At 57.6% G+C, this 17,078-nt stretch overlaps 1 protein-coding gene across 2 annotated transcripts in view; it reads right to left on the bottom strand.

Moving 5' to 3' along the window:
• The window catches only part of SCUBE1 (signal peptide, CUB domain and EGF like domain containing 1), a 118,018-nt gene that overhangs the window by 34,152 nt on the left and 66,788 nt on the right, over window positions 1–17,078 (bottom strand). Inside the window, exons 6-7 of one of the 2 annotated variants that reach the window (XM_045554718.1) lie at window positions 13,475–13,591; window positions 10,809–10,898 (exon numbers count right to left, since the gene is read on the bottom strand). In XM_045554718.1, coding sequence (XP_045410674.1) covers window positions 10,809–10,898; window positions 13,475–13,591 — 207 coding nt within the window. The remainder of the gene's footprint in view (window positions 1–10,808; window positions 10,899–13,474; window positions 13,592–17,078) is intronic. The other variant, XM_045554719.1, reaches the window with a different exon arrangement.

Here is a 17,078-nt window from a genome sequence, read left to right as displayed (position 1 = left end):
CCTGAGGAGTGGACCTGGCCAGGCAGGCTTCAGGGATCCTGCAGGTTCTTCCATTCCCTGGAGGCCCTGATGGGACTGGGACTCTCCACCCTCCAGAGCCAAGAGGGTCTCAGGGATGTGCTGTGCCCCTGCCCGCTGGGCAGGCTGAGGCTGAGGGGGCTGGGGCACAGCTGGAATAGACGCCCACTGCAGGACAGGCAGTTTTAGTCTCCCTGCCTTGCCCCAGCCTATGGCTCTGAGTGAAGGGTCCTGGGGCCCTTCTTGGGTGCCAACAGCCCACTCACAGTCTCCTCATGGCCGTCGCCACATGCCAGGCCCTGCTCTGCCTCCCATGTCTCACACCCCCACCTGAACAGCTCCAGTGCCCTCCACCGCCCTGATGAGTGCGGGGCACAGCGTGAGGGACGCTGCCCAGGCCATGCAGACCACATGGTGGGGCTGGTGGGACTCACGCAGCCTGACTCTACCCCTCTAGGCCCTCGAGGAAGGAGGCCCACCTGATGGCTCCCTACAAGCCCCCCAACCACTCTTCATCTTCCTCCCCAGCAGCCCCTCCCCCAGTCTCCCCCGGAAGGCCACCCCCACCTGCGCCTCTCCTGGGGCTGCGCCTGCTGCTTCCCTAACATCCCTCGACTCTGGCCCCTGCTCTTACTGCTGCCATCTGGGCCAGGTCATCACAGTCCCGTTGACTGTCATGGCCTCCCAACGGCCCCTCTTTCCAACCACTGCCTCACTTGGGGTAGCCAGAGAAATGTGCCCTCGTTGGGCTCATGCGATAATGCCCAGAGCCAAAGTTCCCCAGGACTTCCTCTGTGCCAGGCCCTGGCTGCCCACCCTCACCTCCTCCCGCTGCAGGGCCTCAGGCAGCCCGCCGCGTCTCACCTTCCTCCATCCCTCCCCTACAACACAGGGATAGTAGTTTCTGCCATGCCCACCTCAGCTATACTGTCCCGAGGCTAACAGACGTCCACTACAAAATGCAATGAACGTGGACAGCAAAACAATGAAATCTACCTCGGTCCTTTGGGCTGAAGTGCGGTTTGGGGACTGAAGTCTACATTACAGGACCCGGGTAGGACTGAGCACCTTGTCCCTGTTAGTTTGCAGAGGCCCCCGCTGCTGCCAAGGGTCCCTTGCCTTCAGTGGCAATCAGCCTGGGGCATCGAACCAGTCCCCCATCTCTGAGTGTCTCAGAAGCAGTCTCACCTCTGTCCTGGGTGCTGGGAGAGCGACGTGGAAGCTGAGGTGGGCGGAACTGAAGGGTGAACAGGCTCACCCGGTTGAGGACACGATGCGGCGGCCGCTGGAGCAGGCCACAACAGGGCGCTCCACGGCACCCCGCAATGACAACTAGGTGTGGCGCCAGGCTCAGCTTCCAACACAGTGGGGGATTTGGGCCAAGGCCCGGGGTTTCCTGCCTGTGCTGAGCCTGGACATCACTGAGGGGCCTGTCAACAGTGCAGGGCCCGGCCCGCTCCCATGGGCTCTGATCCGGTGAGTCTTGTGTGGGCCCAGCACCCCATGGAGACCCTGCAGCCCTAATCTGCCCTGTGTCTAGAAGGCCTGACCCTGGTGGCTCGAGCAGCCCAAGGTCCTTGATGTGACCTGTCGAGGCCTCAGGTAGGGCTGGTCCACCTGCTCTCTGCCACCAAAATCAACTGAAGCTGGCTGTGAGGAGGGTTAGCCACTGGCTCTCTCGGCCGGTCTGTTGACCCCCTGAGCCTCTTCCCTCCGCTGACTGCTGGGCCCTCCATGGCCCCCATCACTTTAGGCAAAAGCCACACCCCTGGTGAGGCCCTTCCACAGTGGCCCTGGTACCCCTCACCTGCCCCATCTCCTGAGGGGCCCTCTGAACTCTGGGACAGGCTGTGGCTCGTCCCTGGTGCTGTGCAGCAGGCTTGTGTCTGGCACTGTGCGGGGCACGATGAGCATGACCTCTCCTGCTACCTCCTGTCTTTCGGCAGGGAGTGGTGTGGTGGGGGCCTGACCCCACCTGCAAGTGCCAGCGCCCTGGTCCTGACCACGCTTCCACTCTTACCTCCGCCAGGGACACCAGGTCCGCCGCCAGCTGAGCAAACGTCCACTCCTGAAGGCTGTCTGCCTGCTGGGGTGGCTGCTGGATGAGTCTGCCCCAGGGCAGCCTAGGGGACGTGCTGGTGACAGTGTGCATGTACGTGGGGGCAGGGGGAGTTGGTGCAGCTGGAGGCAGGGAGGCTGTGAAGGCCAGGACTGCGGCCCTGACAAAGCAGGGGGCTCCCAAAAAGAAAGTGGGAAAGGAGGCTTGGGAAGGCGTCCCTGGACCCGGCAGCCAGCACCAGCACTGCTCACACCTGAGGCCTGTGGACCCTCGACGGGGTGCCGTGGCCTCTGGGGCAGTCCCGGTGTGCCTGTGACTCTGCCGTTTTAGCCCACAGCCCGGGTGACTCAGGGCTGTTTAGGCCCTTTGCTGACTTTGGCCTGGCTGTGTGGAAACAAAAGGCCCACAGGCCCAACCACCCTGCAGGCCTCCACCCACCCTGCTCAGGGGAGTTCTCTGCAAGGTAAAACTTTGTCAGTGTCTTCCAGAGACACCACGTGGGTTCATGATTCCAGGGCCATGCTGAGCGCGTGGCAAACCATACCCTCGTGTGCCCGTTTGGTGGGCGGGAGGAGGCCTGAGGCTGATGGTGCCAGAAGCAGAGAAGACGCCAATCCAGAAGCCAGACAAGAAGACCCTGGGAGAGGCCTCCTCACCTGGCTTGAGGGTTCTCGAGTGCCCGTCCACTCAGAGGGACATAGTGGCTGAACACTACAGCACATGGCAGGGGCAGAGCTGCTGCGAGTCTCCTCCTGGCCTCTGCCCCCTCACCTCCTGCCTTTCCCTGGCTGTTCAGAGGCTGCATGGGGCAGGCAAGGGGGCTCACGCTCAGTGTCTCACTGGAGTCTATCCTTTGGAGGCAGATGGGGTGGGAGCCTTGTGCCCACCCTAGAGAAGGCTCAGGGGACTGAGGCATGGGGAGGGGAAGGAGCCAGAGCAAGGTTTTACAGCTGGCGAACAGCTGGGCTGGCAGTCCTCTGCAAGGGGCTGCCCCCCAGCTGTGAGACTGGGGAGGTCTGGCGGTCAGACCCTCCTGCCTAGAATACCCCAAACAGCAGCTAAGGCTTGCTGAGCACGCCCACATCAGGCCCTGTGCAAAGCGCCGGGAGCATGTGGGGGTCCAGCACGCCTTGTCCCCACTGGGATGGAGTGGAATATGAGGGAAGCCGGGGCGGGGGGGAGGGCAGGGTCACCTTTTGTCTGTGGGGCTCACCTCTACTCTTGCTGCCCACAGCAGGTGGTGAGGCAGCAGAGGGACCCCTCCAGCCAGGCTTGGTCCCCAGAAGTGCCAAGGTGGCCCTGGGCAGGCCTCAGTCTCCCCAGCTGGGCCAGCCAATGCCCTGCCCCCTTCTTGTCTCTACTAAGCCCTATCTGGCACTGTGCCTCCACCCTGCCCACTCTACCCCTCGAGACAGCTGAGTCATTGTGACCTACCTTCCTCTGCCAGCCCCAGCCGCGTTTGTGTGTTTGTGTGAGACTAAACTTGAGACAGGAGCTCAGGCCCCAGCTGACCAGAGACCAGCCACTCTTGGGACCAGTCCAGTGACTGGGTGTAGCCTGACCACCTGATCCTTCTCTGACAGAGCTCAGTCTCAGAGCCAGTGGGCAGGGAGCCCCAGCTCAAGGAGAGAGAGTCTGCCTCCCACTACTCTGACCAGGTCTCCTGCTAAGCACCTGGGCCTGGGGAACTGCCCTGTGTCACCACCTCACTAGCCAGCACTCAGATCTGCTGCCAGGCACACTCAGGCTCCAGGTCCCATCCTTTCTCTCTGAGCCGGACACCTGCCTGTCTGAGCAGTGAAGCCCCACCCATCCCCGGCACCTCTTCCAGGAAGCCTTCATTCGTGACTGAGCTAACCAGCCTGCCCCAAGCTCCTGCTCTGGGCAAGGCCCTGTGCTGCATGCTGGGGGCAGGAGCTGGTGCAGACCTGGCCTCTATTTCCAGGCAGGGGGTGCTGGCATAGGAGGGGTGAGCAGAGGGGACGGGGAGGGAAGGTCCAGTGAGGTCTGGACACACAAGGTGGCCTTTGCCAGGTAGAATCATACAAGATGGCATCTGAGTAGAGTGATAGGTGGCATGATGGGCTGAATGTGCAGAGCCTAAGGGACAGACAGAGGGTGGCTTCCAGGAGGTGTGTGGATGTGTGGGGCGGAGGGCTGGGACATAGGTTGGTGACATCAGGAGTGACCCATGTCCCTGGAGGTGGTGCCTGCAGAAGAGGCGGCATAGGCAGGCAGCCCCTGGGTAGACAGGGGAGCTGGCACAGAGCTGGCAGCTGGGCAGGGGAAGCAGTCTGTGTCCCCTAAGTGTCAGCCACTGTTACCATAATAGCTCTCCCATCCTCCCAGTCTTCCCTGGCCTTCCAGGTCTCCAGTCTCGGCCCCCTGCCTGGAATGCTCGTGACAGAGCAGCCCCTTATGGAGCACTGGCTCGGTGCCAGCCCCTCCAGCCTTTCACTTCCAGCTCCGTTGACCCTGGCAAGGGAAGCTGGTCATGCCCATTTGACAGATGGAAAACCCAGGGCTCAGAAGCTAAGGTCATAGCAGCAGAAAGCCTCCTCCCTCTTCCTCTTCTCAGCAGGACAGGGTCCCTGAGTGCAGGCATGAGGTCCAGGTCGGCTGCTTCCTCATGCCCCAGAGGGCTTGGCTGGGGTTAAACAGGACAGAGATGGCCACATTGCTGGGGAGACAGGTTTAGGGGACGAAGGGTTGGGGAAGACCAGAATGCCAGTTGTGCCCTGCCTGCTCACCTGCAACTCAACTCCTGGCGGCCTCCCTTTGCAGCGTTTGCACCTCGGCACCCCAACGATGCCAACACAGCAGACGCACAGTGAGCGCCCTCTGCCTGGCACCCCTCTAAGCACTTTCTGTTTGTCAGCTCATCGCATCCTCACAACTCGAGGAAGCACACACTGCTGTGATCCTCATTTTACAGATGAGGAAACACTCAGAGAAGAAACTTGCTTGACCAAGTGTAGCTACTGGGGAGTGGACAGACCTGGAACCGAAGCCTGAAGCTTTTCCCCTCTCCTCTGGCCACCCTGGGGCTCCTGTTGTTCTGGGTTGTGCCCCCGAGAGATGCCCAGCAATGTTTGCAGATTGAGGGACTCACGGACCCTGGTGCTGGTCCCAGGTTCTGTTGGGCAATGGCCCAGGGGACATTTATGAAGAGGGCTCTTACTGTACAAAGGGACAGGTAAGGCTTCCAGGGGCCGTCCCTGCTGGAACCTGAGGCGCCCTCAGACCAGGCACTGCTTCTCAGGCAGCGTCCCGGCAGCTCTGACTTCTGTAAGCATCACCTAGCACCTACTCCCGGCCAGACCCCAAGAGGAAGCAGAAAAGCGTGGGCCTAAGCCTGACCAGGCAGGTGCACTGCAGGAGGACAGGGACAGGAATTGCGAGCTGCCTTTCTGTGCCACGGTCTCCTCATCTCCAAAACACATTTGCACCTGCCCACAGGGTGGCTGTGAGGCTGGGGAAGCCTGGGGGGAAGGCAAAGCCCAGAGAGCGCTGGGCTGGCAGTCAGCTCGGGGTAGGCTGGCTGTGGACACTGCTGCTTTAGTGCCCGGAGGAGGCGTGTCCAGCTCTGAGCCTGCGGGGCGTGTCCCTCAGGCCTGACGGGGGCCCTGGACTTGGCGTGCACAGGGCTCGACCCTTGGCCCAGATTGCTGCTTACTGACCAAGCAATCTCCCTCCCCAGGGCCTCAGGTTCTTCATCTGTAAAATGGGGACAGTTGCCTCACAGGGTTGTGAGCTGGCTGGAAAGTCCTTTGCAAACCGTGGAGTGCTGCGGTGGTCCTGGTGAGGCGGAAGAGCTCAGGCAGGGGGCAGCTGAGAAGTGTGAGGCTGCCTGAGGCAAGAGCTGGGGGATGAGAGCGGCCCTTCTGAAGGGGGTGGGGGGCCTCCCACACTCTCAGCACTGGCTCTGGAGCGCCCACTGAGTGCTGGGACATTCGTGGTCCTGGGGACAAGTCAGCGAGGAGGGCAGGTGTGGGCTCCACCCTGACGGAGGTCCTCGCAGCCCAAGTTGAACCACTTGTTTTAGGCAGAATAGTGGTCCCCTAAAATACCCATGTCCTAACCCCAGGACCCGCAACCCTACACAGCAAAAAGGACTTTGCAGGTGTTAAGAACCTTGAGATGAGAGGTGCCCCTGCACTATCTGGATGAGCCCAGTGAGATCACAAGGGGTCCTTAAAAGTGGCAGATGGGGGCAGAAAAGATGGGCTAGGGAAAGGGCTGTGACAATGGGTGGGTCACAGAGAGGCCAGGCTGCTGGCACCGAAGGTGGAGGATGGGCCCCGAGCCAAGGGACACGGGGAGCTCTAGAAGCTGGGAAAGCAGAGGAAGGGGTTCACTGAGAGCCTTCCGAAGCTGCCCATACTACACTCTTAGCCCTGGGAGAGCCATGTCCCATCTCTGACCTAGAGAAGATAATAAATTTGTGATGTTTTAAGCCACTAAGATTGTGGTAATTTGTTAATAGCCACAGTAGGAAATGAACACACCATGTGCCCTCAGTGTTCCTCTGGGAAAGGAACTTGCTGTACAACCAGAGCTGACACATCTGACCAACGGCGTCCCACCAATCTTGCCACAAGTAGGGCCCAAGGAGCCCGTGGCAAACTTCGACCCACACCCGTTGCCAGGCATGCAGACGTGTCACGGAGCAAGCCTACCAGGTCCTCGACATTTATCACTTTACCCTTCAAATTCAAAACCTGTAATTGATTTTCAAGGCAATCTAAAGCTGGTTACATGTTTTGAGGCCTCTTCAAAGGAAACATAACTGACCCTGCCCTTACCCTGTGCTCAGTGACGGGGTAACTGCCATAAACAGCAACTGCTTGGTGCCACTGTGAACCCAAGAGTGCGGCAGGGCCACGTAGCCCTGAATGGCCCCACACCACTGTGCTAGAGGCCCCTGGGCCCCCGGCCCCCAGAGAATAGCTCTCTGGAGGTATTCTCTCTCCCCACGCACACTCCAGACTGACAACCACTGCGTCTGCTGCTGGGAGCACTCCCTTCGCCCCTGGAGCCAGAATCCCGGCTCTGTCCTGACCAGCTGTGCAGCTGCAGCCACTGAACCCCTCTGAGCCATGTGTCCTCCCTTCTGTGGTTTCTATCGGAGATGGCCTTTTCTGCATCCTGGTGCTGCCAGAGGATGGAGTTCTGTGCACCTAAGGACTCTTGTGGGAGCTGGCCAGGCAACAGCCAAGAGCACAGACTTGCTGCAAGTAATGCTGCAAAATTTCAGTCAATGCTGGTGCTCATATCACTTCGTGTTCATGTCACGTCACTTATGGTTTCTAAACTTGGGAACCTTATAATCAAAATGTCACAACTTGAGCAAACAAAAAGCAGGCAGGTTTCAGGCAAGGAATTGAGAGCCTCAGAGATGGGCAAACCGCCTCAGTTTTAGTTCATATATTTTGTGTCCTCTGTTTCTCACTTCTGTCCTGGCTCTTGGGTGTTAGGTGAGGCTGTTAATTATATGACTTGCAGATATCTAAGGGACTGTGACCTCTTCAGTCTGGGCACAAAATATCTCCAAAATAATTCTAATTCAAACAGCTGGTAAGAGTGTATGAAATCTAAATTCTGCATCTCCTTTTGGGGGAAAGCAAGTTGGAACAGGAAGCCTGCAACAGAGCTGCGGCACTGAGGCCACGCCCCCTCCCGGAGACTGACGGCTTGTCCGTCCAGAATGGAGGGTGTGGCCCTGGACACCCCATGGCAAGAGGAGAAAGCTCACAAGGAGGAGATTTCACTCTGTCTGCTCCTCATGTGTGGCCCGCAGGGAGAATGACAAAGATGGGTATATGCCCAGAGGTTCCTGGGGCTGGCAAAAGCAGCCCTGGGAGCCCTTTGCCCTGAGCTCTCCGCACCTGCTCACTCCTGGGGGAAAGGGAGCCCTCTCTCGATCCTCCCCTACCCACTCTAAAAATAAACCCTTAACACAGGAGATCACTGGCAACTCAGGGCCAGAAGAAACCTGCGGCTGTCTTAGCCCCCATGTGACTATGGCACAGGTGCCCTGCTCTGGAGCAAGCCTGTCCCAGGACTCCAACGGGCCCTGCTCACATCAGACCATTCTGGCCGCCCAGTCTTCTCTCACACCCAGCACCCATCTCCGTGCTCTCGTGGGAGCTGGCCAGTGCAGCAGTCAAGGGCACAGACTTGGGAGCCCGGCGGCCCAGGGTCTGACTTTGCCATGTCTCGCCTTCTCCATCTGTTGCTGGGTCCTTCCCCCTCTGCCTGTCCTACCTCACTCCCCTCCTAGGACCCCAAACAGGGCTCGAGCTGCCCAGCAGCCCCACAGGCTAACAGGATAAAGCGCTGGTGCTCTCTCCCACGGGCCGGTGACGCTGGCAGCACTGACAGATGGGGCTGAGCAGCTCTGAGTCCCCTCCCCATCCAGGCTGCTCTCTCCACGCAGGGCCTGGCTCTGAGTGTGATGCCCAGGTGTGCTCTTACCAGCACGGGGCAGAAGGGGAGGGTCACCTCCCCCGCTCTCCATACCTTGCCTCTATGAATACAGCGTGGGGGCAGCCACGCCTCCCTGGGGACTAGGTCTTTATCACACAGGTGGCTCTCAGAGACAGGTGCTAAGAACTATGAGCTCGCCAGATAGGGGCTCACCTGTGCTCTAGATTTGGAGCCCCAAGACTGACCTTTTGTGGAAGCCTCTGAGTCTGGCTACCTGGTTCAGGGTGAGGCCTGGGCTGTGGGCCCTGTCCCCTCGTTGCAGGGAGACCAGAGGGAGAAGTCTCCTCCGTCTGGGGGGCAGGACAGGCTCTAAGAGGGTGGGATGGGGGGATTTTGATAACCAGAGAGGTGGGAACACAGGGAGCCGTTTCCTTGGTCCCCACCCCAATGCCTGGCACAGACCCCCCGAAGCAATCCCTCTGTCTGCCTCCAAACCCAGGGTGAGGTTACCTGTACTCTCAGCGCCTCCCTCCTCACCTCCCCAACCTGCTCCAGGATCTGGTTCTGGGCCATTTCCCAAACTCTAATTATAAAAAGCAAGTACAGAGGCCCCTCTCCCCACCGACCCACCCACTGCACCGCCCACCTGCTCTATGCCAACGCAGCTCAGCCCTCTTCTGCCACCCATCCTCTTCCCAGGAAGGGCACGGGGTACCTGAGGGGCCCAGCTCCTGGTTCTGCCCTGCTCTGGCTTTGGACAGTAGTGCCACCACTCCTAGTGAGTGACGCTGAGGGCTCTGGGCCCTCTGAGACCTGAGCATGGCCTCAGAACAGTGACAACTCTGGGTCTCCCACTGCCACCTCCAGCCACCTTTCCAGAAAGTCCACGGTGCTGACTCCCGCCTTCCTGGAGGGTACCGGTCATTCCTGCTGGCTGGGGCCTGGGCTGGAGGCTCGAAGCCTAACCCCTCTGCTCTTTCCAGCTCTTTCTAGGCCAACCCAGACTGCCCAAGTCAACGAGAAAGCCCTGCCCAAAGATCTGCGGAGAGCTGGCTTCCAGCCCAAGCTTGTCCCGTCTGTCTGTGTGACCAGAGGAGGGGAGGGCTCTGGCCTCTGTGGCCCTTAGTGTGCCCATCTGAGTCCTCCCTAGCATGGACTTTAGGGTTCACAGAACACCATCAGCCAGGCCCATGGGCGCTTTTGCTCCCCCAAACTCCCCAGAGGCAGGCTGGCCACAGGCTTCCTCACCAGCACACGAGGCCACCTGTCTCCCTGTGCTCCGCCCCAACCTTCCTCCTGGTTCCTCTCTGGACGACTGAGCCGCTCTAAGGTCTACACACAGTCCACAAAACCAGGTGACCTCTCTGGGACCTTCAGGCTCTGACCTTCACGGTCCTGTGACCCCAACACCTGAGACAGCCCACACAGCCATGACCTCTGGGCGGAGCTCAGCTAGGTTGGGCAGTGTGCGACCTTGGGCAAGCCAGGGCCCCCCAGGGAGCCTCAGTTTCTTCCTCTGAAAAATGGAGACTGCACCACCAACCCCACAGCTGCCAGGGCTGGTGTGAGCTACCCAAGAGCCATAGCCCTGGGTGACCACAGCTATGCTCAGGAGGCCCTGGGCAGCTAGTGCAGCCCAGAGGCCAGCAAGCCTAGCACTGTGGAACCAACTGACGGACACAGGAGTGACCGAGGGAGGAGGCAGACTGAGCTGCCCAAGAGCAGGGATTTTCTCCTCTTCCTTCTCTTCCCACACACTGGCCCTGGATCAACCCTGCCAGCAGCCTCCGGAGACACTCTGAGTGGCACGTGAGAAATAGGTGGCTTTCCCCTTGTGAGGTACTAGAGGCCCTGGATGGTGGCTTCCTTCCTGGAGGGGAGACAGGTAAGGACCCCCTTCTACTTGAGCGCCCTGCTCTGTGGCTGAGCCGCAGTGCTGCTCTGCGGGTGCTGGGGTCCTGCTGCAAATGTGGGTGCTTCCTGCGAGTAGGGGAGCTTTACCCCAGTGTCTCCTCACAGGCTCAGGCCAGCAGACACAAAGAACACATGTGCTTTATGGAGGGTACAAACTTTAAAAAGGAAGAGGTGAGGTCACATCTGGAGTGGAGCCCCCCACACTCACACACACACATGACTGCACACATGTGGGCACACCCCACAACACACAGATTCACACCAGCACACACATGCTCACACCCACACACCAGCACATGCCTGAGACACGCACATGCGCGTGCACACACACACACACACATACACACAAAGTGCAAGTACGACAAAGGAAGTGGAAGAAAAGTGTTACCCATGAGTAGCCGCCGTTTCACCCGCTTGTCCACATCAGCTACTGACGTGGCATTGAACTGAGAGCGCTCAATTGCAGCCTCATCCTTCTCTAAAACACAAGTAAGGGACAAACATGGAGCCGGTGGTTAATGAGAGCCCACTTCCCGCGGCCCAAGACAGTCAGCCTCTCGGCGTGGCGCACACAAAGCCAACGCAGCATGCCAGGCCAGCACGGCGTCCGCGCCGAGGGCTAATCCCAGGAACCTCCAGGTGGGTATGTTCAGGGCAAAGCGAGAGGCAGCAAGGGCGAGGGCGGGGGTCGTGCAGAAAAGGAGGAATGACCACAAAATGCCCTGGGGCACAGAAGGGACTCTGGGCCCACGAGCAAACAGAGGCGGCGGTGGCGGCGGCTCAGGCAGAGGGCCACGGCAGCAGACGGCACCACTGCGGTGCTCACGAACATAGGTGATTACAGGGCCTGCTCAGGCTGGAGAGGCAGGCGCAGGACAAGGCACAGGACGAGGGAACAGAGACAGGGCCGCGAGGTCCGGTGATGGATGTGCCTGGGACAGCAGATGCCCTGTCACAAGGAAGTGAAGTGTGCCAAACACTTGTGCAAAATGAAGAACAAAACACACAAAGGAACACACATACACACACAACAACGGACCCAATCGCACAGATACAGAGAAGCCGCGGGATCGATTGGGGCAGCGCTGGTTGCCTGCTTGTCTATAGAGGACTAGAGCTAAACATCCAGGTGCCCGACAAGGGGCTGCTGAGAGGGGTCAGTCATTTTAGGAGCATACAGAAAAGCAAAGGCCCGGGGCGGGCCAGGGAGCGTGCTGGCTGCGCCAAGACGCTTCCTGCGGGGCGGTGTACGAGGTTAGCGGGCTTGAGTTTCTCTGCTCAGTCAGAAGACGTTCGTTCCCAAGGGGGGACCGATGAACAGTGAGCAAAGTCAGATGAAAGGCGCTCATCCTGGCAGGAGTGGAGCAGCGGCAGCGGGAGCTGGCATGGAGGATATTTTCTAATGAGAGGGGAGGGAAGAGGGGCTTGGAAGTTACTTTAGAAAGCGGATTCAAGCTGGGACCTTCACATGCAGCAGACATTAAAAAATAAAAAAATCAGAAAGGATGAGTCAGGCAGACAAAGACGAGATGTGTTAGACAAAGGCTGGGTGTGTGTCTGGCCCGGCAGCTGTTTGCACCGGTCCAGCGGCCGCAGAGCCGGCTCCACTGGAGATGGCAAACCCTGGGGGAGACCTGGAGCACACGAGACAGCGGAGAGGCCAGCAGGGCCTGGGAGAGCCCCCAGGCGGGACAGCAGAGGGAGAGGCTGGAGGGGAGGAGGTTCTAGACGGGATCAGGCTGCAATAGAGACACTGGTCTGAGACCGGGTTTGACTTTCAATTTTTTTTTTTTTTTGATTATTTGGTTGGTTTGGTTTGGCTTTTGGCTCTGAAAATAATTAATGAACGTCAGTTACCAGACAAGACAGGCAATCAGGGACCATCACCAGAAAAGCAGGAAGAATGAGATAAAAATGAAATAAAAAAAATGGTTGTCTGAAAGAAGAGACCACACAGAGGAAGGGAGAACCACCGCAGGCAGCAGCACCCTGTGACCACAGCCCCAGATGACAGAGGTGACGGCCTGGTGCCCCCACCGGCCCAGGGCCCAGCTCCCGGAGAGGCAGGAGCAGAGTCCCAGGGGACAGGGCAGAAGCCAGCTCTGCTCCCCGCGCTTCTGCCTGCTTACTGACCCTCAAGAAATACCTTCTGAGTTTACAATAAGAAATGGGGCCTTTTTAAAATGAATAATAAATGTGATAACCGATTTGTGTGGGGTTTCTAACGTTTGCTAACACTGAAGAGAAAGAAGAGGGCGAACTCTGGTGTCAACTTTGCAATCCCCCTCTTTCTTAGTTAAAAAATCCGCTGTTATTTCTGAGTGGGAGAAAAGAGCCTACTAGCGATCATGGTAGGAAATACAAATATTCTAGCTTCCCCTTGGAAATATGGAGCAGGAGGAAGGAGGTGACAGAGACTCATGTGACAGGTGAGTAAATGGGGCAGGGCAATGCTGGGAAACGTGGACTTCAAGAGGGAGGGAAGTTCTGAGAGAGGCCGGTTCCTCGGAATAAGACACCCAACCCCACACAGGATTCACGCCACCCATCTACCCTGGACTTTTGGGCAATAGCGACTTAACGCAAAGTTCTGAGAAAAACCTCTCGGTTTTCCAGACTGCTGTAGGTGGGCAGCTCACGTGACTAACGGAGCCACTGCAGTGGGTCTGGCCGTGGGCTTCCGTGTTAGGGGAGGAAACCTTGTACTTCAGGAAGGGCAGATGCCTGCTCAGGTACACACACCTTCCTTCTCCCCACAGAACACCTGTCTGGGACCAGCCCTCACTTTGAGGATGAGGACAAGCAGAAAGCCCCATTAGGGAGCCCCCAGGCAGGTGTCACCAGGGAACACAAGGCAGGCGGGCATGGCCCTGGGCTGCCTTTGGGGACGCCTGCCATCTCCATCATTCCCATGGGCCTTCCTCCTCCTGTTCCCCTTACGCTTCCTTCTGAGAAACCGGGACTGGGAGAGTACTGGCAGGCTTCAGGCCTCACGGTGTGCCCCGCGTGGGGGTGGTGACGCAAGGGCGGTGTGCGGCAGAGGCACCTACTTACCGATGCACGTCCGACCGTCTGAGTGGAGGGCATACTTCTGGTGGCAGCCACACATGGGGCCCGTGTCCGTGTCCTCGCAGCTGTGCTGGCAGCCTCCGTTTCCATAGTTACAGGTTACTAGTTAGGCCCAAAGTATACACACGTGTGTGTAAACAGAACAATAAAAACAATTAGTTTGTCGGTGTTGGTTGTGTGTTTCAGGCTATGGGGAAAGAGAGGCCAAAGATGGTGAGTGGGCAGGACCACGGAGGCCTGCCAGGCACCAGATGGGCATCTCCCAGCAAGTCACCCCGCCGGGGTCTTCCCTGGGACTGCTAACTCCCTAGAGCTGAACTGGGGGGACAGAGAATGAATTTGGGGTTCTGCGGGCTTTAAACAGAGTGGGCACACAGCTGATGTGCTCAGACAGTAGTAGCTGAAGAAAGTGACAAGCTAGACACCTTTATCCTTCCTAGGTTGCAAGACACTTTACAATGGACTCTTTCAATGGGGCAAATGTCTATTAATACCAGGACAAACTCAGCAAGTTGTCAGAGGAGGGGAGATGGCAGGCCGATGGCTAGAGGTGACACTCATTTCCTTAGTTCTTGCAGAGCTTTCTTTTCTCTGCCTATGTCTTGGGGTACGTGGAAGGATGTCCCCACAATGTCCACCCAGAGGAAGGGAGAACCACCGCAGGCAGCAGCACCCTGTGACCACAGCCCCAGACTACCGAGGGGATGGCCTGGTGATGGCCAAGTCCCAGTGGCCATCTCAAACTCTATGCCCAAAAGCCCTAATCCTCCTGGAGCTTGGCAATGCAAATTAATATCATCGAGGTGCAGCTCTGAAAATGGCCTAAATAAAAACACGTGGCATAGTTTTTGATGCCTGTGGCCTGGAGGACCTAGTGCCCTTCAGCCCAGAATCTCAAAGTGTTCCACAACAGCAGCAACCTGGCCTGGTTGAAAAAGAGGCTGAACAGAAAGGAGTCAGTCTGAAGTAGAAAAAATTACAAATTCCAGTTTATTTAAAAGAAAACCCATTATCAGTTTCCAGGGTGAGAGAGATTGCTGGAGGAGGACAAGGTGATCCAAGGTCCCTTTGGGAGGGGTTCTCAGAGCCCCGGCTTTGTTATGCTAGTGAGACTGCAAGCCTGTCACCTGCACACAAAGGGTACACCAGGGCCTCAGCACACGGTGTGTTCCTGGATACCTTAACCACTTGTCCAGAATTCTGTCTCCACTCTTGAATTTACTTGGCAAAACCCTAGTGATGATCAAATATGCAAAAATAAATCTCAGACCAACTATAGTCAGAGGGTTCAAAAATTCTAAACCCTGAGAGTTTCAATTAATTAGATTCTATTAGGCTGATCCATTAGCATGGCTGGTACGAGAGGAAAGTCATTTGGTGGCAACTCCCCGGGAAAGGATTCCAAACATTTCAGAAGTAACTTTGGCAGCTGCTCTCCTCAGGCACTCCTCCTTTCACAAAGATTGTCGTGAGTGACGGTGGCCCTTTCAGCCTTGGACACGTGCAGCCTCCACGGCAGGTGAGGAGGATATAAAGAGAATGGCTTGATGGGGACAAGTGTCTGCTCAGTGCCTTAGATGCTGTCCTCAGCAGGCAGAGGGTCTAAGGGGCTGCCCCTCTTCTGCAGGGAGCTGGTGACCATCTGAAGGAGGGGTTCAACTTCTAGGGTGAAATTTAAAGGACCTAAAAAATACTTCTGGAAACACAACTGGGGCTTCAAGCACAAAGCCCTCTGGCCCCTTTTTCGCAGAAGTGACTCTTCTCTTAGCACTCTGGGATGGAGCCTGGCATCCGGAAGTCACATTCGCTCATCTCTGAAGCATCTTGTCTCTCTCGCCAGAAAGAGGCTCAGCGAAGCCAAGGGTTCCAGGAGGCTGCAGCTTTGCAAACATCTCAGGTGATGGGGAGAGACCCAGGTAGAGCCCAGCTTGGGCTGGACATCCTGTGCCTTTCTGGGACTAAGCAGAGTCCCATTTCAGAGTGCGCAGGGATGGAGCTAGGGAGAAGGCAGTGAGAATACTGCAGACAGCTCTCCCCAAGCTCCAGGGGACTTCTGGGATGGGCTGCACCCCCAAAGTGCCTCCAATGAGGACACAGGCCTGCCTGAGGCAACTGGAGGGAGGTCTCCACTCAGGGCCCTTGTTCCTTCCACACAGGTGTTTGTGCATCTCACAGACCCCCACGGGCCGAGCCTTCGAGCACCTGGAGAGCCTACAGCTCTCATGGAAATAACTGAGCCCAAGCTCTATGAAGACAAGGAAGGATGGAGAAAGCCTGCTGTGGCCCTAGTATGGATCCCGGGCTCTGGACAGAGGAGAATTTGGTCCCCCTGGTCCAGAAAAGCTGGCTAAGTCAGGCGTCAGCCCCCAACCCAACTTGAAATGATAATTTCCTGGACCACAAGTGACCTCAAGGACTAGAGTGAAAGTCTCAGAGCTCAGAGCTAAGTTCACACCAACACTGCTTCCCTAACCACATAGAGGGGCCAAAGCGGGACTGGCTGGGCAGCCACCTGTGCAGGCCCTTCATGGGGGGCCTCAGGGCCTCGGAAACCGCACCAGGCTCTCCACACCTTGGCAACACCCAGCCACCCAGTGGGGGTGTGGGACTACTGCTTCGGAAACCAGCCAATGCTCTGGGCAAGGGTTTAGCTCCTCTCTGATGGGGCAGCCAGGGTAGGGGTGGGGGGTCTTAACTGCTCACAGACCCCTGCCTTGTCCCTGACCTCTCACAACAGGCCAGCTCCTCAGGAGATGCTCTCTGAACAAACTCTCCTTGTAGCACTTGTCCCAGATGGCACTGTGGAATCAGGTAGTGAGCTGTCCCAGCCACGCTGGCCTGCGGCCCGTGCCCTGATTGAGGGAGTGCACTGTCCTTCTGGCTATCGAGGAGCCTGCCAACTCCACGTGTTCTTGCCCTTGGCCTTTCTTGTGAGGAAACTTGGATCATGCAACAGGGAAGACTGGGGAAAATGAAGTCAGCATTTTCTGTTCTGAAAGCACCAGCTGGCAGGAGGTTCCTCTGCAGTTAAAGGAATCCATCTGGCATAGAGGAAAGGGTGCCTCACTGGGGTCCCAGGGCTGGAGCTGCCCCCACCTGGTCCTGCCCTTGGTGACAGCATACCTGCTTATCTTTGTTATTCCACAGGAAAGAGCCAGAACACAGGAAGGCTGGCCCACCCCTCGGACCATAGCTGGGGCAAAAGGAAGCACCTCCACTTTGGGGAATGGGTGAATCAGATCTTGGCTGATGCACGTGGGTCCCCAGGGCCTTGGCGGCTGCTTGAGGACAGCATGAATTGGAAAGCTGTGACGAGATGCCCAAAGGAGAGCTGAGGACAGCTGAGAGAATCGCAGACTAAGGAGGACGGACCAACAGGGGCCAGCTGTCTTCTCCACAGAATGAGGGAGAAAGAAAGGTCATTTTCTTTATGACAGCCCGTCAGCCTCAGTCTCCCATTTCAACAGCTAGGTGAGGACCGCTTTCTCCATCGAGAGTTGGAACTGGATGCCTCCGTAACTCTTTTCTGCATCAGAAAGTGGGCTTGGTATGAAACACCTGTCTCTGGCCAGAGATGGGAAGTGCTCAC

Source organism: Lemur catta, chromosome 6, assembly GCF_020740605.2.
Source record: "Lemur catta isolate mLemCat1 chromosome 6, mLemCat1.pri, whole genome shotgun sequence".
NCBI classification, from domain to species: Eukaryota; Metazoa; Chordata; class Mammalia; order Primates; family Lemuridae; genus Lemur; species Lemur catta.
The sequence above is the reverse complement of the archived record's forward strand: the minus strand, read 5'-3'. Positions and strand labels throughout refer to the sequence as shown.